At 42.7% G+C, this 23,708-nt stretch overlaps 6 protein-coding genes across 6 annotated transcripts in view; 5 read left to right on the top strand and 1 right to left on the bottom strand.

Moving 5' to 3' along the window:
* Positions 1-470, top strand: part of LOC137895290 (collagen alpha-1(XXIII) chain) — an 86,535-nt gene extending 86,065 nt beyond the window's left edge. Inside the window, exon 32 of the mRNA XM_068740770.1 lies at positions 351-470. Within this exon, the coding sequence (XP_068596871.1) occupies positions 351-401 (51 nt within the window). The 3' untranslated portion in view covers positions 402-470. The remainder of the gene's footprint in view (positions 1-350) is intronic.
* A 3,171-nt stretch (positions 471-3,641) lies between these two features.
* On the top strand, positions 3,642-6,814 carry rack1 (receptor for activated C kinase 1). Its single transcript, XM_068740071.1, has 8 exons — positions 3,642-3,853; positions 4,337-4,508; positions 5,032-5,179; positions 5,418-5,513; positions 5,676-5,786; positions 6,035-6,175; positions 6,379-6,489; positions 6,703-6,814. Exons 1-8 carry the CDS (start codon positions 3,745-3,747, stop codon positions 6,766-6,768), a joined length of 954 nt encoding a protein of 317 aa, XP_068596172.1. The 5' UTR covers positions 3,642-3,744; the 3' UTR covers positions 6,769-6,814.
* A 534-nt stretch (positions 6,815-7,348) lies between these two features.
* Positions 7,349-9,482, top strand: nme5 (NME/NM23 family member 5). The gene is made up of 5 exons (XM_068740812.1): positions 7,349-7,474; positions 7,959-8,164; positions 8,684-8,784; positions 9,048-9,166; positions 9,309-9,482. Exons 1-5 carry the CDS (start codon positions 7,349-7,351, stop codon positions 9,390-9,392), a joined length of 636 nt encoding a protein of 211 aa, XP_068596913.1. The 3' UTR covers positions 9,393-9,482.
* A 1,329-nt stretch (positions 9,483-10,811) lies between these two features.
* Positions 10,812-14,452, top strand: hnrnpaba (heterogeneous nuclear ribonucleoprotein A/Ba). The gene is made up of 9 exons (XM_068740811.1): positions 10,812-10,925; positions 11,341-11,618; positions 12,001-12,169; positions 12,271-12,429; positions 12,524-12,655; positions 12,745-12,835; positions 12,945-13,112; positions 13,221-13,306; positions 13,734-14,452. The coding sequence occupies exons 2-8, from the start codon at positions 11,377-11,379 to the stop codon at positions 13,289-13,291; spliced, it is 1,032 nt and encodes a 343-aa protein (XP_068596912.1). The 5' UTR covers positions 10,812-10,925; positions 11,341-11,376; the 3' UTR covers positions 13,292-13,306; positions 13,734-14,452.
* On the bottom strand, positions 14,286-18,962 carry phykpl (5-phosphohydroxy-L-lysine phospho-lyase). Its single transcript, XM_068740810.1, has 13 exons — positions 18,904-18,962; positions 18,714-18,832; positions 17,585-17,744; positions 17,428-17,502; positions 17,257-17,344; positions 17,056-17,172; positions 16,846-16,928; positions 16,543-16,768; positions 16,235-16,389; positions 15,515-15,604; positions 15,292-15,422; positions 15,161-15,205; positions 14,286-15,020 (listed from the first exon to the last, which is right to left on the bottom strand). Exons 1-12 carry the CDS (start codon positions 18,960-18,962, stop codon positions 15,183-15,185), a joined length of 1,326 nt encoding a protein of 441 aa, XP_068596911.1. The 3' UTR covers positions 14,286-15,020; positions 15,161-15,182.
* A 1,003-nt stretch (positions 18,963-19,965) lies between these two features.
* On the top strand, positions 19,966-22,826 carry LOC137895289 (protein FAM53C-like). The gene is given in 5 exon segments (XM_068740769.1): positions 19,966-20,065; positions 20,767-20,814; positions 20,890-20,972; positions 20,974-21,651; positions 21,919-22,826. Coding segments are annotated over 5 exon segments (1,236 nt in total). The 3' UTR covers positions 22,246-22,826.
* The last annotated feature ends 882 nt before the right edge of the window (positions 22,827-23,708 follow it).

Here is a 23,708-nt window from a genome sequence, read left to right as displayed (position 1 = left end):
CCCATTACATAATATATTGAGATTCTATTTTTAAACAAGGACATCTTTGGACCTACGGTATCGCAAAGCCCTTTTCAGAACTCGTTTGAATGCAGCTGTGATTTGAAGAGGACAAACTGAACTGGCAGTAGGACTCTTACTTTGAAGGACAGTCCAGATGGCTGTTGGAGTGCCTTAACAGTCTCGCTGCCTTACTAACTGACTTGCTGCCTGATTGCAATCATGAATGCTGTATGGATATGATGGTGTGAACTCACCCAGCCTGGAGGATGGATGGACAGATCTTCTGGCCGTGGCAGATGGAGGGATGTGGCTCTGTACTCTCCTCTCCTCTCTCTGTTTCCTAAAAGGAGGACATGCTGAGGCAGAAGCTAAAACGCAAGCGACTCTCTCAGCCCTGAAAAGGAGAAAGGCCACGCGGACGGGCGGAGAGCACACAGGGGAAGCCGAGTGAGCATTTAGTGAACACTCAGAACCTCCATTTTGGGGAACCCTCCAGGAACAGCAGAGATTGCATCGCAGTTAATGATCGCCACATTCATCTGAGAAGAAAACACGCACCTGTGGCTGGAGGAGATCTGGGAGTTTCTGACGTCACTGACACACAAGGAAGGATTTTACTGCATGTATAATCCGACATGTCGATCTCTTTTATGGCTCTTTTGTCGAAGGTTATTTCACTGATTAAATGCATGAATTTAGAAAATCACCGGCTTCTTTAGCATCCTGGTAGCTTGAAAAAACAACTTGCGGATCCCTTAAGGAAATCACTGTAGATTCAGTTTCATTTGCAATAAGCAAGCTTTATTCTCATGAAGAAGGCACTCCGAGGGCACGGTGAGTCTCGCCTTCTGTGGCTCACGCCCACGGCGGTGACGGCGGTGACTTGCGTGATATTCTGCTGATGTTCCTACATTGTTACTTTTTTTTTTTTTTTTTGCCCGGCTACATTTAGCATTCCTGTGCATTGCCATTCTTGTGGAGTATACATCAGCAGTGAAGTTTCAAGGCCAGACCTGAAGGAACCGTTCACAGTATTGCTGATAAACCGGTATTTCGGGTTTTAACAGAGGGCTTTGACTGATCATTATCCTATAATCACTGATAACGAAAGTGTTTGATTAATATTGCTGATTTCTCGGGACAGAGGTTGTAACATGTTGCTGCTGACTTAAATGTGTGTCAATTCTTTTATGTTTTTAAATCAATATTAATCATTTGTACTGAAGGACTTTGAGACTTTAGCATAAAAGATGAATTGAGTGTATACACAGCCAGTCATTTCGGGACATTATTCATTTTTATTCAGCAATGTATATTAGTAGCTCAGTAAGTTCATATTTGTGTGTGAGCGTGAGTGCGTGCGTGCGTGTGTGTGTGCGTGGTCACAAAAAGTTAGTCTTTGCAATGAGAAGACTTTTATTGCTGGGTTTTCTCAGATGGAATAATACTTATTCTACATTTAAAGCTCTGTCCAGCACATTCACGTGTAAAAGCACAGACGTGTCCTCAGATACTCGCGCCTTGTTGTTAAATGTTGAACACAGAAAAACAATTTACTTCAGATTGTACTTTTATACATACTTTAACATATTTTGTTGCAGCACAGGATATTTTCATGGTTTGCTATCTGGTTCTGATTGCACTTTTTAATACAAGGAGTAATATTCAAACACGAGTTTTTAATCAGAATACATATTCAGATTAATCACTAGACATGACTCACAAGCATTCATTGACAATATTGTCATTTTCAGCTTGACTATGAACAACTATCACTTTTTTTACTGTTTATTTTCGGTTGATTATTTCTAGGATACAACGTAGGCTGCTAAACATTTACGACCCCGATGCTTCAATGCAGTCGTGGTAACATTTGCAACAAAAACACATTTGATATTAGAGTTTTGTGAAGTGTATTTTTTTAAACTTTATTTCTGACAAGATCTTCAAATCAGTCTGAGGAACACAAGTAGATATAGAACGATGATGACGACGATATATGATGATGTGTAAAAAAGTAATTTGTAATTAGAATTATATGATCTGTTCAAAGTAAAACGTTTCAGTTCAGTTTCTGCTGAATCACATAATGATCAACTACTTTGTTACACTTATGAGACGCATCAACTAGCTGACTGGCGAACTCGCTCGTGTTGTGTTGCAGTTGTCATGATGTAAGCTGCATTACGATATGTAAATTAACCACTGACCAGCTTTATTGGTCAACATGGAGTACTGAAACAAATATAATGCATATCAGTGGGATTATTATCACGTGAGGCCCCATGACAAGTTTAATTTTAGAGGGGTGTGTTGAGAGAAATCAGCGCATTATGCGTTAAACCTATACTGCACCACTCATTTAGAAACGTACGTTTTCTGTTAAACAAAAAGATCTGAGTTGTATAACATTAAGCTGCAACTGAGTAGCTCAAGTACATATTTCAAAATGTCTTTTGACTAAGAAGTAATTAAATTGGTTACTAGAATCATTTCACTGTAACCGCAGCGCTTTGCTTTATTTCGCTGGAAACTCATGATTATCTGTCACTTACCATTTTGTGTTTATTTCTTTTGCAGATTCGATCAGTTTCCAATTGTAAGGCTGCATATGTATTCAGTGAATAATACAATGTCTGAGTATAGTTTGGGGGTGGCCAATCCTTAAATCACAGTATTAGTCTGACATTGAGAGAATGCTTTTGGTTGTGTATTTGGATGTAAAAGAATTAAGCTATTTTTGTAATTATCTGAAATGCATAACATCCAGTCAACGGAAAAAGCCGACTGAATTAAACATTTGTTTTTGTTTTGACTTTCTTTTGTCCATTAAACCATAATATCTCAATTATATTGTTTCATTCATTTTGATATCACATGAATGTGTGTGTGCGTGCGCCAGAGAGAGAGAGAGACTGTGCAGAACATCACAGCAGGGTGTAAGATGATGGCAAGCAAGGCATACAATTCAATTCCATTCAGTTTTATTTATATAGCGCCAGATTGTAACAGAAATTCATCTCAAGGCACTTTACAGGATTAGCAGGGAAAGACCTGCAAGGAAAGACAGAATCCAACTTGACCCACAAGAGCCAGTACTTTGGCAACGGAGGCAAGGAAAAACTTCCCTTTAACAGGCAGAAACCTTGGACAGAACCTAAGGCTCATGTTGGACGGCCATCTGTCTGACCGGCTGGGTTGATAGAGAGACCGCCGCAATGGCAAAGAGAGACACCACAGATATTCAATAACTTCACTTTTAGACCCGGTAGTATTACCAAAATCACTGCAGCCTTCAACTGGCGTAATGTCGTAATATTACAACTTTTTTTCTCGTAAATTGCGAATTTATTCTCATAATATTACGACTTTATTCTCGTAACATTACGCCTTTTTGTTTTGTAAAATTCTCGTAATATTACTACGTCAATCTCTTAATGTAGACAAATATTCTTAGTGTGGCCCTAATACTCCGTCGTGGATCTGAACTGATTTTACTTTATTTTTAACAATATTATTATATTTAATATTATATTTAACAGTATTGTTCGGTCACACTCGGTTGTCCGGCCTTTCCCAGAATCCTTTGCGCGTTGCTGTTGCGCTCCTCCTCATAGTTTTCGCATCCGGGTCGCGGCTTCCTTTTCCTCTGTGCCTGGGTGCGATGAGGGCTTAGGTGTTTCGGAGCCGCTGAAAAATCCGAATCCATCCGTGGTAGAGGCACCACCGAATTTCGCCAACATGACCGAGCAGATGACGGTGAGGGGTACCCTGAAGGGCCACAGTGGATGGGTCACCCAGATCGCCACTACGCCCCAGTACCCCGACATGATTCTCTCTGCTTCCCGAGGTGAGGTGTCGCTGCCAACATGGCTACCCGCTAGCATACGTCAGCTACTTCCCTGGTTTGCTGCTCTAATGTAAGATGCGCGGCGAGGCTGCGCTTTAGTGACACGTTTAAGTGGTAAATATAGCATAACGCCGCAAATACAAACGTGCTTTGTGTGATTTTGTGCCTACGCAACCAGCTGGAACCGGAAGGGCGCCGGTTAGCTATGCTAGCTGAAGGGCCGGTGTTAGCTAGCATAGCTAGCGCTGAAGTCGAATGAAGTGACATTAGATATTCACGTAATAGTAATACACAAGAGGGCAGAATCAAGTGTAGCTTGAATATTACTGGAATTTGCAACGACACCCCTTTGATGTCGTAGATCCTGATTATTGCTGAGAAAAAATTTCATTTTAAGTTGCATTTGACGGTGTTGGCGTTAAACCAGAACGTCTAAAGCAAGACGTTTGGTAACTGAATCTAAGAGACGTGTTTGTTTTTCAGATAAGTCCATCATCATGTGGAAGCTGACCCGCGACGAAACGAACTATGGGATGCCCCAGCGCTCCTTGAGAGGCCATTCTCACTTCGTTAGCGATGTTGTCATTTCCTCAGACGGACAGTTTGCGCTGTCTGGTGCCTGGGATTCAACCCTGCGCCTGTGGGACCTCGCCACGTAAGTTCAAAGGGTCGGAAATGTTCTCGGGCTGGTCTGATACTTGGGAGTTCAGTCAGTTTCCTCTACGGATTTGTTTGGGTCAGTTGCGAGAGACACAAGTTTAGCAGGAAAGTGGGTTTAAACTTTGCTAGGAATTCTGAGAGCATGAAATATAAGGCCGTAACTGTTGTGGGAAAGTGAGTTAAACCAGATCTGCATGGGTTTGGTGAAGGTTTAATACTTGATACTTGACCTGACTAAGAATTACAATTCCACATCCAGTAAATTAAATTCTATACTATAAATTTAGCCTTACTTATTTGTGAAATAATTACAGTTTTGCACTAACCCAAACGATATGCAACACCTGAATGTAGGATTTAAACTATCTGCAGTGTAAACAAAGACACTTAGTTGGTGAAATGTCTCTATTTTGACTGTTTGTGTAGTGATAGTAATGTTAAACTTGTTCATATTTGGGGACATTTTGGTTAATCGACCGATTTGGTGTTCTGAACTGTTGGGTTTTGCGTTTCCACAGCGGTGTTACCACCCGGCAGTTTGTCGGGCACACGAAGGATGTCTTGAGTGTGGCCTTTTCGACTGACAACCGCCAGATCGTGTCTGGCTCCAGGGACAGGACCATCAAGCTATGGAACACTCTCGGTGTCTGCAAGTACACCATCCAGGTGAGTTGTCGGCTCACTGATAGCAAGCCTTCCTGTCTACAAATTATTATGACGGGAAGCACGCATCTTAAGACTAGCTTTTGGCATCGCCATGCCTAGAGTATCTCTCATCCGGTGATACAGCGACCGTGGCTGACTGTTTTTTTTACGGCCTGGTCAAAGATGCTACGCTAGTCCTTTGACCATCAAAATCACAAATCTGGAATTGGAAATGGATGTATTCGTCTTGCGTCTGCAGGATGAGGGCCATACTGAGTGGGCGTCTTGTGTGCGCTTCTCCCCCAACAGCAGCAACCCCATCATTGTCTCCTGTGGCTGGGACAAACTTGTCAAGGTATGAAACTTGGTTTGCCCAATTAATTAAAGAAAATATGTGTCGGCTGATATTCTCAATGATATATTTTTTTGTTAACGGGCATGACGTGAATCTCCTCATGTGGTCTTCATAGTTAAACAGCCGAAGGTGAGTGCAGTCTCCCTCTCCTCTGCTCCCCAGGTGTGGAATCTGACCAACTGCAAGCTGAAGACCAACCACATTGGTCACTCTGGTTTCCTGAACACGGTGACTGTTTCCCCCGACGGCTCCCTGTGTGCATCTGGTGGAAGGGTATGAAATATTACACGAGCATAGCATAATTGTAAGCTGCACCAGAATGTTTTTGACCCATTATGAACGATACTGAAGCACCAAATTAAATCGAGCAAGCAGGTTTCAGCAATGATGAAAACTCCAACATCTGTTCATTAGTGATGATAAAGAGGCTGTTCCTGAGCTTCACCTGCGTTTTAAATGAGCATTGTGTTCTGGTGAAGGTATCATGGCAAATATGGTTAACGGTTTCTTCTCTCCTCCAGGATGGCCAGGCTATGCTGTGGGACCTGAATGAGGGCAAGCACCTATACACCTTGGACAGCTGTGATACCATCAATGCTCTCTGCTTCAGCCCCAACCGTTACTGGCTGTGTGCCGCCACTGGCCCCAGTATCAAGATCTGGGTAAGAGACTTCAGTCTAAATATGTTTGTGTTGTGTTTAAAGTGCAAGAATCAGTGATGAAACCTTGAATGTCAACTGTATGACGTGATGAGAAAGAGGCTGTTTCTGAGTTCACACCCGTTCGTTTTGAATATGTTGTCTTCGATGCCTTGCCGTGTTTAAGCGCTAACCGGTTGCATTTCCTCTGGTTTTTCAACATATAGGATCTGGAGGGCAAGGTTATTGTGGATGAGCTGAGACAGGAAGTGATCAGCACGAACAGCAAGGCTGAACCCCCACAGTGCACCTCTCTGGCATGGTCTGCTGATGGACAGGTACAACGCACCACTCTGTAGTCTGCCTCTCCCACTAGCTTGTAGTTATTTAATGTTGACCCCCAGTGATTATACCCATTCACTTTTAACTCTGATGTCGGCTGCTGACAGTCCTGCAAATATGAGGGGCTCTAAAAGAACAGCTACTTGAATATTAATGGTCTCTCAGAATAAACATGGTTGAATTTGTAACGCGTGTTCATCTGTCCTCAGACCCTGTTTGCTGGCTACACCGATAACCTGATCAGAGTGTGGCAGGTCACCATTGGAACTCGATAAGAGATTGTCCTCAAAGCAACTTTAAATAAAAGACAGTGTGAAAAGAGCCTGTGTACCGTCTTTGTTTCAATACTGTCAGCATTGATGTAATTGTACACACGTTTATACCCGTCACAAGTGAGATCTCAAAGTAATACAAAAGCATTTTTTCAAAAACACGTTGAGAAAACTGAAATTATGTTTTGGGTTGGTTAATTTGTCTATTTCATTCCTTAAGGTGCAAATACAATACGTTGAGATTCTTGCACACTCAAAAACTGGAGCAGGTGGAGTAGATTAGTTATGCGCTTTAAAAGTTCGGTAAATTGACCCGTTTCGTTTGCCGTAGAAAGTTACCCTGGCAACCTAAACAAGCAGCTAGCGGTAGTTGAAGCTTGCGTGGGCCATATTTACATTCGCGCTCACGTTTCTAATTAAATATTTGGGGCTAACGCAACGTTAGAATAAAAATGGGCTAAAGCTGTTATATTTATTTACGCTATTGGGAAAGTTCATGTTGGGTTAAACTTATCGCTGTGGAAAGCATCGTTGCTGCAGTAGCTTAGCTACAGGCTAACGTTAGAAAAGCATTGCAGACGAGATGAAGCAAACCTTAAACCCTCGTATTTACGTGGAAAGAACTTTAGCCATTGTTAAACCCGATGCAGTGCACAGGGCGGAGGAGATTGAGGAGGCCATCTTAGAATCGGGATTCACCATCGTTCAGGTTGGTTAATTATTCCTTTATAAAATACAATAACGCAAAACGATGTATTTTTTTCGCTATTCTCTAGGTTTTCCAGTAGAGGGCACAGATGGACTCAAAAAGGAGTTGAACTAAATTAAAATGTGGATCAAGTATTTGGTTTAAAAAAGAAAAGTCATCGAACACGAATAGTGTTGGGTTTTATTGCGGTTAAGAGAGAATAAATCAAAGGATAAGAGTGGGATTTTAACTTCCCACCATTTTGTTGTACAAATGTGCGTGCATATAATGTAAAGCGTTGTAGAGATCGAGTACATCTTCAGGGGCTGTCGAAGTTCAGAAGATACGCACAGACCAAAAGAGTATTCCCAAATGAACTGAATAAGAGTTTTAGGACCCGCATGCATAGGATCGTTACCACATTTTCTTAAAGTAAAATAAAGAATGTTGAACCCTCATTTACAAACGTTTCACTGACGCATCTCATATTTAATCCCTTTGGCAGAAGAGAACGCTGCAGCTGAGTCCAGAGCAATGTAGTGACTTCTACGCAGACCAGTATGGGAAGCTCTCTTTTCCCAGTTTGACAGCTTTTATGAGCTCTGGCCCCATCATCGCCCTGACCCTGGCGTGTCACGATGCTATTGCCCGCTGGAAGTCCATTATGGGGCCTGGAAACAGCATTCAGGCCAGAGAAATTCACCCCGAGAGGTCAGTCTGTATTTTTTCAAAGGCTGATTTAGACATTTGTAATGTCATATTTTATATATAAAATATTCTACAGTTTATTGTAGATTTTTTTCCCCCTGAATTATATATAAATTCAAACAAATGCACCAAATGTCTGCTGAGAAACAAAAATTACCACGAGTGTTTTTATGACTCTGCCAATTCTATTTATTTTTATGTTTCATGTATACTGCACATCCATTAGGATTAGAAATTACGTTGGCATACTATTTGAATATTTCCTTGCCATCTTTACCTCATGTTGTCAAGTACTTTATATAGTATATTCTCTATAATGTGTTTTTGATCAAGTATCCATCCCGATAATATTCATCATGGTCTTGGTGTAGTGTCACTTTATGCAAAAGATTGAATCCAATATAAATACATGTAAAGTGTAAGTGATTGATATCATTCTGTAGACAGTTCACCATAACCTGAGCGATTTATTGTTTTCAGCTCATGTAGAAGGTTAATGACTGTGATGCATTTACTCCTCAGCCTCAGAGCAAAATATGGCACCAATGAGCTGAAAAATGCTCTCCATGGCAGCGAGACAATTCATGCTGCTGTAAGAGAGATCAAATTCATCTTTCCAAACAGTGAGTACCGTAATGTTCATGCCTTCTGTTGTTAGTTAGGATTGACTGCTGAAGATCAGAGCTGTGCAATTTCTAGTTCCAGCGTCGACATAGCAATGTGTGCATACAAACGTATGGTCGTGTTTAGCCTTAAGTAACTTAAGTCAAACGTAAAATACAGGACAACAATGTCTTCACTGAAAACCTTCTCTGAGATAAACACATGGTTAAAACGGCTCGTCTTTGTTATCTGACAGTATTTTCTGCACGCTTTCTCTCTGTAGCTGTAATTGAGCCCGTTCCCTCAAGAGAAGATCCCAACCAATACCTGAGCAGGCTTGTAAATCCAACTCTGCTCCACGGACTCACTGAAGTCTGCAGGCACAAGCCATACAATCCTTGTGTAAGTGTTTGCAGTTCAATATTTAAAGCTCTATAAATACAGGTTTACACATTTATTCAATGTTTATTTGTCATCAATATGACTGTGAGCCAGTTGCTTCCTTGTGATGAACCTTTGGTCCCCACACTTTTATTTTCAATAGCTTTGGCTTGCTAACTGGCTGATCAAAAACAACCCAAACATGCCAAAAATAAGCAATGGACCCCTCGTGGAAGAAGCAGAATGAATCGAGGGAAACAAAAGGGACAAATACTTCGCACAATGTTGTATATTAGACCAATGTATCTGCTCAATACTGTGATATAATAAAATATTGTGAGGAATATTGATTTCTCCTGTGGTTTTACTTTCCTTCTTCTGACCTATTTATAGACAATTTGTTCTTTCTTATCACACAACATAATTGGTAAGATAGCTTTATATGTTTGTAGTTATTAATGTCCATAAAACCTTCTGAAACTGCAGCACGGTGACACAGTGGGTAGTGCTGTTTCCTTACAGCAGGAAGGTTCAGAGTTGCATTCCTTTCTGTGCAGAGTTTGTAGGATCTCCCCGTGTCTTGGATGGTTCTCTCTCTCCCACCACCAAAAACATGCAACTCAGGCGAGTTGGTCCTCAGGTGTAAGGCACTTATGGGTCTTCCACAACAGCTACAAGGTGGCTACGGTGATAGCAGACATGCTGGAACAACAAGGGCACAAAGACAGCGCACGATCCTGGAACTGGGCGTTCAGACAGGAAATTGCAGAGGCACTGAGAGTGTGAACGCATGTTAACCCGAGTCTAGGGGTACAGAAATGTGAAATGCAGGACTTAAAAATGAAAGAACTCTTCCTTTCCCACTGTCATGAAATTACTAATCAGCTGGCATGAGTCCATAACCACAGATTAAATGCAACTGTACTTGACTATTTACATTTTTCTTTTTCTCCAGATTGCACATTTATAAATACACACTCATTGCTGACTACTGCATATATAGCTGACTTTACGAGGCGGAGGTTATGTAATCGCCGGCGTCTGTCCATCTGTTAGCAAGATATCTCAAAAGTTTCTGGATGGATCTTAATGAAATTGTCAGGAAATGTTGGGCATGTTACCAGGAACAGTTGATTACATTTTGGTGATGATCCAGAGAAGATCCTGGATTATGATCACTTTGAAATGTTAATTGGCATTGCAGTCAATTGAGCTTCAACATTTTTTTATTTATTGCTTATTTTAAAATGCTTTTTTCTCTGTTTTTTTGAGTTGGTGTTTTTATCAGATATGTGATGTAATAAGATAACGTTCTGTGCTGCATCCTGGAGCAGTGCCTGAATGACAATGAAATAAAACTTGATCCAGTCAGTTATTTCTATCTATCTATCTATCTATCTACTCTAAATAACGTTCATACAACTGTGTGAAAAAACTTCCATACACCGTATCCTCCAATATTTCCTGCTCTCCTTCGCATTTTCGTTCGAGTTCAGCTCGTTAAAAGCGCTCAAGTGTCCAAAGAACGACGCTTTGAGAGGTCAGCCAACGCAGCAGTTACCACTCCTGATTGGTCAGTGCCGTGAATGGCAGCGGTGATCATCCAATCAGAGGGTTTGTCCGCAGACATATCTTTTTTCCTGCCGGTTCTAGAAAACCAACCACGAGTTGTCGCCGTGTGGGAGAATCCATCTTGAGGAGAGAAGCGATCTCTCCGGTTTTGTGATCAGTACGGAGGTTTCTCACTTCATTACGACCTTTTTTCCATCGTCATTACCACGTAAGTGCGAATCTTTTTGTTGTTGTTTTCGCCGTTTGTGCCCCGTAAATGCAGACCGGATGCGGTTAATGTTTAGAGAATACGGGTTTCTAACGCGGCCTCCGCATTACGTAACTGCACATTTGCGCGACCAACGCTTGGCGTTATCAGTGTGGAACGGACGGCCATGCTTTTTAACATCTGCTCTTGCAGAAACGTCCTTTCGACTAGCTAAATGTCGAATACGCATAACTCTGTTGCCGGTTTTTGTTTGCATCCGGGGATTATATGAAAGTACGAAACACGACGTCCAAAATGGTGGTGAATCCACGCACTGGCACCATGTAAATGGCGAGCCATTTTTTTTTTTTTTTTTTTTGCTTGTTTATCACCAAGTTCCTCCCTTTAACGTGGGTGCCCTTTTCTCTCGCCTCAGGTATTATAGCGCAAAAATATATATAAAAAAAAAAAAATGTCTGAAATAGAGCAACAGTATACGGAAACGTCAGAAAATGGCCACGAAGTCGACGACGACTATAACGGAGCCGGCCACGCTGAAGAGGGAATCGACGACATCGCTGCGAACGAATGCGGAGAGGAAGAGGAGGAGGAGGAGGAGGACGAGGAAGGCGGCCCCGGCGACGACGAGGACTCGCAAAACGACGGCACGGAGGGCGGACAGATCGACGCCAGCAAAGGCGAGGAGGATGCGGGGTGAGCTGCAGCGCTATATCGTGTCGTCGTTTTCCATGTCTCTTTGTTCAGACGGCCTTTGTTGGCGCCATATGCAGAGCAGAGAGAGGGGGGGGGGGGGGATGGGCGCTGTAGTCGGGATTACATTCATAGCACGGAGCCCAGATGCCTGCCGTGGTGGAACCGCGCAGATTAAATCTAGTTCAGTGTAGTTGTAAAGAGGCACGTTAGCATAGCAACGCTAGCATTTCTCCATATCTCGTGTGAACAGATGTTCCAGAACAAGCGTGTACATTAACCGCCCCCCCCCCCCTCCCCCTCATGCTCTGCAACATCAGGCCCGCCCGCACAAAGTTTGCGTGTGCAACGCGCGTCATGTCCCCGTCTTGCTTGTCACGTTTAGGAAAATGTTTGTCGGCGGTCTGAGCTGGGACACGAGCAAGAAGGATCTTAAGGATTACTTCTCGAAGTTCGGCGAGGTGACGGACTGCACCATAAAGATGGACCAGCAGACCGGCCGGTCAAGGGGCTTCGGGTTCATTCTCTTTAAAGATGCGGTCAGCGTAGACAAGGTGGGTGCTTAAATTAACTTCATCACGGAGGGATTGCTAACAAATCAAATGGGCTTTGTGCGAACTCACGCCATTTTTGTTTTGTTTCTGTTTTATTAAAGGTTCTTGTGCAGAAGGAGCATAAACTGGATGGCAGAGTCATCGATCCCAAGAAGGCAATGGCCATGAAGAAGGATCCGGTGAAGAAGATCTTTGTGGGGGGCCTTAACCCTGACACAGCGAAGGAGGTCATTCAGGAGTACTTTGGGACCTATGGAGAGGTACTTTGGATGGCTTTCAGTCCCTTTTTTCTAAAGAATTGTATGTTGTTGACATTGCTTGGGTGAAATTAAATTTTTTAAATTTGTCTTTCAGATCGAGACCATTGAGCTTCCACAAGATCCAAAGACGGAGAAGAGGAGGGGATTCGTATTCATCACGTATAAAGACGAGGCTCCTGTGAAGAAGGTTATGGAGAAGAAGTACCACACCGTCGGTGGAAGCAAGGTAAATGGCGTGCCGCGCGGTCTTCCTCCATCGTGACTCCGCGGGGGATTTACCCGGAAGTGATGCGACGTTATCTCGTGTGGTTTCAGTGTGAAATAAAAATCGCCCAGCCCAAAGAGGTCTACCAGCAACAGCAGCACGGGGCCCGTGGGTATGGAGGCCGTGGAAGGGGCCGTGGAGGTGAGCACATTATCTCCTCAGGGAATCCCCCCCCCCCCCACACTCAATTTTCTATCTAGTTTGGATACTTTGCATTAGTTATGACATAGGGCTCGATCATTGTTTCTAGGCCAGGGCCAGAACTGGAACCAAGGTTACAACAACAACAACAACTACTGGAACCAAGGATACAACCAGAACTATGGCGGCTATGGACAAGGATACGGATACGGCAACTACGGCGGCAGCTATGACTATTCTGCTGGTTATTACGGATATGGGGGTGGCTATGATTACAGTAAGCGATAAGTGCCCCCGGGGAAAGAAAAAGAATGAGAGAAACTTTATTTTCTTGGTCCTCCCTGTTGTACAGAAGAACTCAGTCCCTTTTTCTCTTGTCCTCCAGACCAGGGCAATACAAGCTATGGGAAAACTCCAAGACGTGGAGGCCACCAGAATAGCTACAAGCCATACTGATCACACGTAGTGCAGGTATGCATTTTTGCATCATCCGTGGTAGTATGAAAACATAGATGTAACCATTGGTGCCTTTCTGACCCCAAAGATTTCCATCTACTCTAAATCCATTCAAGTCTTGTGGTGGGGTTAGGGCAGTCCGTACGATGGGGGGGTCTGTGATCATTATTAAAGATGGGACTCATTCCACCTGTCAGCCATCTTGAGATGCATCTCTAGAACACTACTTGATCAATAAGGGTTGAGTTGGTGGTGGTTGGGAATAGGAATAGGACCGTTTCAGCTTTCATCAAGGTGCTAGGTGTCGTGCCCCCTTCCCTCCAAAGTGTCTTGTCCATTCGCACTGACCTGTCAAACTCATTCATGCACCTGTCTGTCTTTGTGTAACTGCATATATTTTGTTAATTCTCAGTAACGTTAAGCACCGTGTTTTTCTCTTAAGGTCTAAAGTAAGTAAGAAAAAGAGATCCATGGTCTGACCACAGCGAACATGGGCTCTGGCTTTTCCTTTGGAGTTGGCAGAAATTTGGACTCATGCTCCATTTGTACAGATCAAGTGAGGAACTGGGGAAGCAAATGTCACTTTTCCACTTTTTATTTTATATTGTTTTGTGTCCATTTACATTTCCAGTGATGGAAGTGTTATTTTTACTGTACTTTTTGGTACCTTTTTGAATCTAATGTATTGTATGGTTGTATTTTTACATGTCTACTGGATTAACGGATGAGCAAGAGCTTTTAAAGCTCACAAATAAAACGTCTTTTTTTTTTTCGGTTTATTTTTTTTCAGTTTGGTGTTTCTAGATCTTTAGTTCTGTTCCATGCCAAGTGTAAGGTGCGAGTTGCATGGCTTCAGATGTGGCGTGAGGCTCAATGAGGGATTTAACCTGATCAAAGGATTCATTGTAAGCGTGTCAAGTGAATGTTTGCAGATGGTCTAGTAGAAGACAACCAGCATCTTTATTTTACTTTTTTCTTTTGGATTTTAAGGAGTTTCTTCCCCCCCCCCCCCCACCATGTTTGCAATTTTAAGTGGCTTTACTAGTGTTATTCAACTGAACGCAAGCCTGTTAATGTACGAGGGTACTCCCTCTCTCACTGGAAACTCATTCCTCTAGTGTCTTGGGCAAATTGGTAGAAATAAACTTTTGGTTTATATTACACATGGATCTTTTTGTTATTATTTGTAAAGTTAATGTTAATGTTTTGTACTGCTATATGGCTTGCTTGTTTTACAATAAGTAGCATTAACATCTCTATGGAGGCCTCTTTGGGAAGTTGTCGGAGTGCCTCCCCATCTGCAGGCTGAGTATTAATAACCCCCTCCCCGCGCTAGATGTGGAAGTGTCATGTTTGAGCTTCTCCGTGAATGTCCGGGAGGTAAAGATAGTGGTCTGGTAAGTGCTCATCTGACGTACTGCGCATTCAGAACACGTTGCTGATAAGTTAGCGTTTGCCATTACAGTATCAATAATGCTACGTAGAGTAGAAAACCACAAGTCCATTTTAAACACTCTTGACTTTATTACACTCCCAATTCCGATATCTCCCCAAAAAAAGGTTGCGTTTCTTGCTGGTATCTATTGTAGTAATCATCTTCCTGGCAGTAAAGGTGTGCTGTAGCTTCCAACGATCCAAACACTTAAACATTTATTAACTTTACAGATTGTATTAAAACAAAGTTGATGGGTCTACTTCCAAGCGAAGCGATGGCCAACGATGGGGCGCTCTGAGGAGTGACATGAACAAACCGTTTTTCATCTGCTGAATATAATTTATATATCCATATCTCTACCTCTGAACTTTGAAGAATGTGACCATTTAATGATGTCTGATGCAATTAAATGTTTTTCTACAGGTTTGACAAACCTTAAATGTCTTCCTTTTCCAGTTAACTGTGACTGGCCTCCATATCTGTTAAAGCAAAAACATTTTTTCTACCTTTTGCCGCGTATGTGAAACCATCTCTTCGCGTGTCGGGTAACTACATTCCTACTAACCTGTGAGATGGCAGTCGATGCGTTGCACCACCGCATCCACATCGTCCATACTGAAGCACATGGGTGGTTTGAACTTCAGGACGTTCTCCCAGGGGCCATCTGTACTGAGGATGATTCTGTCCTCCTTCAACCTAATGTAAATGGAGTTGGATTACAGCACGCGGCCATGGCGGCGTACACGCAGGCATCACACTGATTACCGTATGGCGTCCCAGTCCCGTACCTCTTCACCAGTAATGCTGCTGCTTCTGCAGCAGGAGTCCTCTTCTCCCTGTCAGTTACCAGCTCCAGTCCTACAAACAGGCCCATTCCTCTGGAAGAGAAAGGATCTTTTGTTTAGTCCCTATTTTGACGTGTCGATATTAGATGCAAAATTCCTGTGGGACAGTAATGTGGCCAGATGCTCTGCAGTGACAATTTAGTATCGCTGTGAAACAAAAGTCAGGTGCTTTAATTGCGCTTATTCTGCCAAAAAGGATTGTCGTGTGCAATTCTGGACTAACACTGCTGCATGTACATGTTGCGTTTTAACACTACCAGAGTAAATCTCATGGTGTGCTCATGAAGGTTCATGAATAAAAATGGGGATGGCAGCCATGATAAACGCTCTTATTCAATGAATGTTAAAGGAAGGTCCTTCGACGTAATTACACACGATTCTTCATTGTTAAAAGAAAGATGTCATCCAACGATTAATTCTAGCCAGGCCGCGCAACCTAATTAGAAAACTTCGACTTTGTTTGCACACAGAATGCAGACGCACAACCCGTAAGGAATAAATAGGGTGGAATTGAAAATGACTGGCGTCAATTACGTCTTACCAATTCCCATCCTTAGCTGGTGTGTTAATGTTGGGTGACAACTAATGTTGGCTTTCGTTATGGTGAGTATTTGTTTTAAAATCTGTCTCATGCCATGAATATTGAATAAAATGCATCCTCACCGAACATCGCCAATCAGATGATGTCGTGTTTGGAGCCTTGTAAGCAAATCTTTTAGATAAGCTCCCACCCTCTTGGCATGTTCTATTAGGTCCTCTTTCTCTAGAACATCGAGAACAGCCAGGCCGATTGCACAGGACACAGGGTTCCCTCCAAACTGCGTTAAGTGTACATGCTTAGCACTGACTTTCACAAAATCATTTTTCTTTTTTTGCATTTTACACGGGTAAATAATAATGTTTTATGCAGTAATACGATAGTAAATTAAAAAGTGGGCACAAATGATATATTTAGACTGCTACATAGTCACCGTGTTGAAATATTCTACTCCGTTGGCTGTGAATGCTCCAGCTATCTCTGCAGTGGTTGCCACACATGCCAGGGGATGCCCATTGCCCATCGGTTTGCCCATGGTCACTATGTCAGGACAGAAGTCTGGCCCTTGCTGCTGGAAACCCCAGAAGTGGCTCCCCAAACGTCCAAAACCTGTCTGCACCTCATCTGCCACAAAAATGCCACCGGCTGAGTGCACATATCTGTGGAGAATGTGACGGTTGCATATTTTTTACAAAGAGTGGCTATAACAGAACCTGAAAAAATAGTTACCCCTTACTCTGCAACTTTGGCTGAATATCCTTGGGGCAAGATAATTTGACCTCCGACGCTTGGTAGTGATTCAGCAAAGAAGGCAGAGATCTGTTAGAAAAGACAATCAAAGTATTTGGCATTAAAGACATTTATTGCAGTGAACTCTGAGTGTATGTGGTGGTTAAGTGCTTGTGTTAGCGCACTACTGATTTTGCTCAGCTTTGGTAAAAAGTACCTTTCGCCCTTTCCCGTGCACCTCTTCTATTAGATCTTTTACTGTATTTGCATATGCTTGGCCTGGATCGGGATGATTCTCTCGGTATGTGCCTCTGTAGGTGTCTGGTAACGGTGCCTAGGAGAAAAGAAGCACACTCATAGGCAGAAGTCCAGTGATGCTCGGCAGTTTATGTAATCCTGGTTGCATGCATTTACACACCACGTGGACCCATTCTCTTTGACCTGTCAGTTTCCCAAACTTGTGAGGACTAATGTCGATGAGAGACTTAAGATGTCCATGGTATGCACTAGTGTAAAGGAGAGTCCATTGTAATTGAAAACAAGACCTTTGTCGGGAGGGTATTATATTGCAAAAAGACAAAATACTTACTGGTCAAGCACGACGACATCCTCAGTTTGGGTGTACTGTTGGGCCAAGCGAAGAGCAAGATCATTGGCCTCTGAACTGACATGCAAAAACATTTGTAAGGCAGGTATTTCAGGAGCACTATATTACATTGTGGGGTGTGTTTAGTGTCATTGTTTACCCAGAGTTAACAAAGTAGAAAACACACAGTTTCTTTGGCAGAGTGGCAGCGAGACGATCTGCAAACACGACTATGTTGTCATGCAGGAATCGTGTGTTTGTGTTCAGAAGGTCCATTTGTGCTGCTGCAGCCTTTGTAACGCTGGGGTGACAATGGCCCACTACAATAAACAAATGCATACAATTTTATTTACACAATGTTGTTCCTGTGTGAGGGGGGAGTGCGTGTTTTCTATGTGAAGTCCTATCAAAACCTTACAAATCTATTAACTAAACCTACTATAATACCAGTGTAGTTGATCTCAAACAATGCAGTACATTCTGTACAATACTTGGATTCCACTGATGAGAGAATTATAACAATTATCTGAAAAGTATCTAAGCTGTCAGACAAATTTAGCAAATAAGATCAATATCTGCTCCTGAGATACAGTGGATTAGCAGTGGTCAAGTTAGTTGTTAACAATAATTAGTTGTTTCTCATTTTTAACCAGTGAGGGATCCATAATGAAAACATTCAACTTTCATCTTGGGCCTTGCTCCTTGTGTTTTGAGATTCTTTGAATTTAGAAATATCTGTAATATTGTGGATTGTACATCGGGAATTCTGCACATGTGCACTGATAAATGATTTTAAAATTAATCCCACATTATTATTCTTTGAAACTAATTTGTTGTGAGCATTATATTCACAATTCACATATATTTACAAAACAAAATCAATAAAGTTTATCAAATAGATCTGTCGATCTGTCTGTTTTCAGATCATTGGCTTCTGAACTGTCAGAAAAACATGCAAAAACATTTGTAACGCAGGTACTTCAGGAGCACTCTATTACATCTCGTAGCTTGTTTAGTATCATTGTTTACCCAGACTTAACAAAGTAGAAAACACACAGTTTTGTGGCAGCGAGACGATCTGTAAACAAGACCACGTCGTCATGCAGGAATCCCGAATTTGTAAGAATCATATTCAGAATACACATATTTACAAAACAAAATCAATAACGTTTCTCAAATAAGTGTTAACTGTCGACCCTCCTGTTTTCAATTGAGTATATGTCATAAAGGACTTTTCTAAAGCTTTTTTGTTCCGCTTTCGGCAACTTTTTTGGTGGTAAACATTGTACCGTGCTGTACGTTACTGATGCAGTCCAGGTAGCGACTGCCAGCTTCATCGAAGAGATACTGTCCTCTTGCTCTCACTATTTTCACGGGGTCTTCTGCGTAGAATAGTCTACACGATTGCCTGTAATGAAACCCAACACATGTCACTACACAAAAACAGGAGCATATGGGAAGGAATAAACATTCCCTTACCCGATCAGACGCTTCCTCATCTCGATAGTGTTTTCTTTAATGAGCGTAACTCGAGACATGCTGTGTTTTTTTTTTATGTTTGCAGATGCAGAGAAAGGTTGTTCGCAGTTATCAAGAGTACTACACTGATCAGTACACAAGGACTGATCCTTGTCGGGCGTTTAGACTTTAGACACGTGTTATAATTACACTCTTCTGCTGGTAATTTACCTAGATTACTTTTGAACTATGTCGCACGTATCCTGAATTAAACCTGGCTGTAAAAAAAAATATATAGAGGAAGTATTTGGAGTTTTCTTTCTTAAGTGCGCACAAATGTTGAGGTGCTGTATTCCATATACAAACGTAAGTGGTATCGCCCAGAAGCTATAAATACCGCACCAGCCGGGTGAACACGTGCAGCTTTGGTTGCCAAGAGACCAGTCAGCGCAGGTAATACAGTACATCCGTAGCTCGGTCGCTAGCAGACATGAAGCGTAGCGCGTCTTAAAAAAGTAATTCATCCCCTGGTAGAGTGTGAAAACCGGTAGTAAATACGTTTAATATGACCAAACTAGCACTGACAATGTTAGGACGCGTGTTAGCCAGTTAGCTAATTTAGGATGACGACAGAAAACAAACATAGCTAAGCTTACTTATTTTGCTCACCACCTTGAAGTCGGTTCGCTATTTGTTTTTACATAGTCACTGACATCCAGTGAGCTGGATGTAGTTTTCTTTTCTTTCTATTTTACTGGCTAGTACAAACGTTCTCGATTTGGACAATATAATTATTTGGTAGTTTGAACGTAATAAAAAACGTGACGACGTCCTATCCCAGGCCTTACAGCAGGCCTACTCAATTATCCAAACAAATAATCCCCATTAATAGCAGATGAATTATTTGTATTTTTTGTGTCTCCACAGTGTTTGGGAACATTATAAAACATAGAACATTTACAACGCTTGAAGTCAGCGGGTGGTCGAAGCCAGTGAACTTTCAGAGATAACCGGTGGCTGCTCCGGGATGACTCCGAGGTTCAGTCCAGTTCTGGATCGGTGAAATCGCTGGTCTTGTCCGGCATGCGGAACCAGTTTTTCCCCACAAGGAGGCCCCTTGGTCTTTCCGAAAGGCAGCAGCATTTGTTGGGGGCTGTGGTAGAAGTTCATGCATTAATGTCTGGTTTGTTATCTACACCTAAAAAAAGGCAATGCAGATACTGTGTGATACTTGTATGCAGTGGATGCAGTTTGTGTAAAAGTTCTGTGACTCCTCATATTGAGTCTCTTGGATAATCTTCAAATATCCGAGTGGAAGGATTAAACATTATTCTGTATTTTAAACTGCTGTTTATGCACAAATAAACTGTGTTCTGTCGAAGTGGACGTGGAGTTTGTTTTGTGGTCCTTCCTCTAGGTACACTGAATAATTTTGCCTTTGATAATTAAAGCCCTCGAGACATGGTGAGAGCTTTTTTGCAGAGATACTGAGGCATGCTGCTAAGCCCTATTCATCTGACGCATCCTCCTCCCTCCATTACAACTCACAACTCTTATTATCGATGGTTACCGGAACTTTATTTCCACACTGACTCATCAAACGTTTTCACATCACATGGTACATTTTATTTAAAATGTCACTGTGCTACGTACGGTAGCTGCAATGAGAAGATGCCACGTGCGCGATGGAATGTGAAACGTCCCTTTGTTCTTTGTACGCTCCATCTCTTTGAGATCGGGAGCTTCTGCCATTCATGTGTGAATCCAGGCCTGGATGTCATGTGCTACAAAATTATATCTTAACCTTGGAATGACGGATTTCTCGCAGTCTTGTGGCTTCTATTGAATTCAGGTTAATATATTTGTTTCGGTCATTCCCTGCAGGAGGCTGCAATGCCGCCGTTTTGTGGAGTGCTTGTGGATCAACACAAGGCAAGTTAATCCGGTATAGCGCTTGCAAACCTTTGATGGGAAAATGTGTCTCATGTTGTCTTTTGGCACTTTCAGAGACCAGCTCAACTCCACCCCAACCATCAGAGCCTATCCAGAAACCAGATGTTACCTCCACAAACCAGGCTTTCCAGAGTTCACCCCCCGCTGCCGCCACCAAAGCGGCACTGCCGGTCCCTCTCTGTTCCAGAAGATCTGTCCCGGTGCCGGATTACCTGGTATCCGAGCGTGTCCCAGATCTGGATGAAACGTAGCAGTCAAAGTGAAGAAGCATCTACTTCAGGCTCTGCGGCCAGCCCTTCGCCCCGTTGTGCTCCCAGTTCCTCCTTCACCTCTTCGTCCTTATACTCATCGTCTAGTCCTACATTTTTTAGCTTAGCGCTGTCTTCTGACTCCCCACTGCCATGTGAGCTCTCACGGGACCCATGTGACAAAATGAGAGTAGCCTGTCCTGCCTCTTCTGCAACTCTTTCCTCCTGCTCCTCTTCACCGGCGCCCCAGGTTTCTCACTCAGTGCTGCAGAGAGATTTCTCCCTCTCCCCTGTGCACATGCAGGACGCCTCTATGGTGCGAACGTCACCTCGCCCCTCCTCTGCTGTGACCTGTTGGTGTTCTGGTGGCATGCAACACCCAGCCCTGTCTCCTTCTCCCACCTCAGCTTGCAGCACGCCATCTTCGTCTCGGCGCGGCGTTCATCCAGCATTGCCACGATGCCACTCGCAGCCCTGTGACATGCGCAGACCTCGTTTGAAGAGGAGCCGTGACCCCGACGTCTTGGCCTGCCCAAGGCCGCGCCTTGATTTCAGCAAGATGACACAGGTGAGCTGCGATCCAGTGCACGTCTGGCAATCTCCTCATTGGTTCATATAGCAAGGGACATGGTTATTGGCATTCATAATTGGCTAGCTTGATGGAACAATAATCGCTAAATCCACACTGCATTTATTCAATTGTATCTTTTATATGCGCTCCCCAATCTGTCACTTATTGTTTTATGTTTGACTGGGTCCTATTTCAGTCAGATGTTAAAGGCTAGAATTGTCACATGATAATATTATGATCATGACGCCTGTTTCTTTTGTGCAGATTGGTAATCGTGAGCAGCGAGCATGCAGCACAAGGAGCAGCCCAGAGCAAGTGTTTCCAAATATAGAGCAGTGCTCAATGTTTTCCCCTGCTGCGTTCCCGGGGCATGCCAGCATTGGTCCACTAAGTGAGAGTGAAGAAGAAGAAGAGGAACAACTTGAAAGAAAATGGACTGTAATGGATGGAGTACATAACATTGTTTTTGAACGAGACTACACAGAACTGGACTTGAACCTTATAGAAGAGAACCGACCTCTCTGCATTCATGTTAGCGCATCGTCGTCTTCGGCATGCCCAGAGTTCGTACTGAGACATCAAGCATTGTAGGCTAATTTCAAATTACGTTGTAAGAGGGAAATGTGTGTGGAATTTTAACACATTGTGCACAAGTCTTCATCTCTGTTCGCCAATAGCACGTATTTGGATATTATATATCATCACAGAGCACCATACAGGAGTGAATATAATGTGCTCAATATTTCCCCACAAGTGATGTGGAAACATACAAAATGCCAATGGCTTAATGCTAAGAATCCTTCTCAGATACTGGTGGAGTCCAGCTTTATATTTAGCTCTCAAAATTGGAAATGACTTTGAATCGGTTGACTTTGGACATAATATTTAAGTGTATGTCAAAATGATTGTGTGCACCAGAAAGTCTAAGAATTATTACCTAAGGGGAAAATGTTTTCCTGTATTTTAAACAAGATAAATTCCAGGATAATTTATGGAACTATTACAGCACAACAATCAATATAATTAACAAATCAATGCTGCAGGTTGAGTCAGATTTGAGTACAGTGTATGACAAAGCGATGCAGATGACCTGGTGGCCTTTCTGAAATGAGTTTTTACATTATTGGATAGAAAAACACTTGTTGCACAATTTGTGAACAACAAATAGTTTAATAGAAAATATTTTTTCCTAAACGTGTCTTGTCATCTCTTTAAAATGATTTTTGTTTCTCCGATGAGTATTTGATTATTATGGCAGCGAATGATTGACGCCAGTCCGAAGATGGAATAGTATTTAGTCGCAGATTACGTTTCACAAAAAAAACAGCGTGACTATTAGTTTACTTCTCATTGGAGATAAATAAATAGTTGCATCGCTGAAAAGTTTTGCTGACGGACAACATTTTAAAGTTTTCAAAGTTGCATCATTATGAAATAAAAACCGAGGGCCAGTCAGACAGTTTGCCGCTCCGCCGTGGAAGGTGAGGGCGCTCCTTCCAGTCCAGCACGCAGCCCGCCCGCCTGCCTGCCTGCCTGCCTGCCTGCCTGCCTGACACCACCCCCCACCAACAAGCCACTTCCTCTTTTGTCTAATTTCATGGCGATCAGGAGAGAGGGAACACCGCCGACGCACGCACACTGTTCAGCACTCTTGAAAGAGTTTATCCGGGGTAAATAATTGACGATTTTGTTTTGCAAGATTTGGTCACGGGGTTAAAAAGTAGTCTTGCTTGAGTTAATTCATGTGAGCGGTGCACCTTCCTTGTCGTTTGATTATTGTTTAACTACTGGCTCAGATATTACACATTGTATCGCCACTCGCTGATAACAGATCGGACGAAATGGGCTCCCCCCTCCGCTTTGCCATCTCTCCTAAACCCTCAGCGGCACGCTAGTTAACGGGGCTGGATGGCTGGCTAGCTAGCGTTAGCAGTACAGCTTTATTTTAAGTTTTCTTATTGCCACGCTTCCCAACTCGGTGGTCCTTGTGTAACGCAAAGTGTCGAGTATGCTCGGGAAATAGTACGTAGTTGTTTTCACAAAGACGTTTTCCA

This window comes from Brachionichthys hirsutus, chromosome 6 (assembly GCF_040956055.1).
Source record: "Brachionichthys hirsutus isolate HB-005 chromosome 6, CSIRO-AGI_Bhir_v1, whole genome shotgun sequence".
NCBI classification, from domain to species: Eukaryota; Metazoa; Chordata; class Actinopteri; order Lophiiformes; family Brachionichthyidae; genus Brachionichthys; species Brachionichthys hirsutus.
The sequence above is the reverse complement of the archived record's forward strand: the minus strand, read 5'-3'. Positions and strand labels throughout refer to the sequence as shown.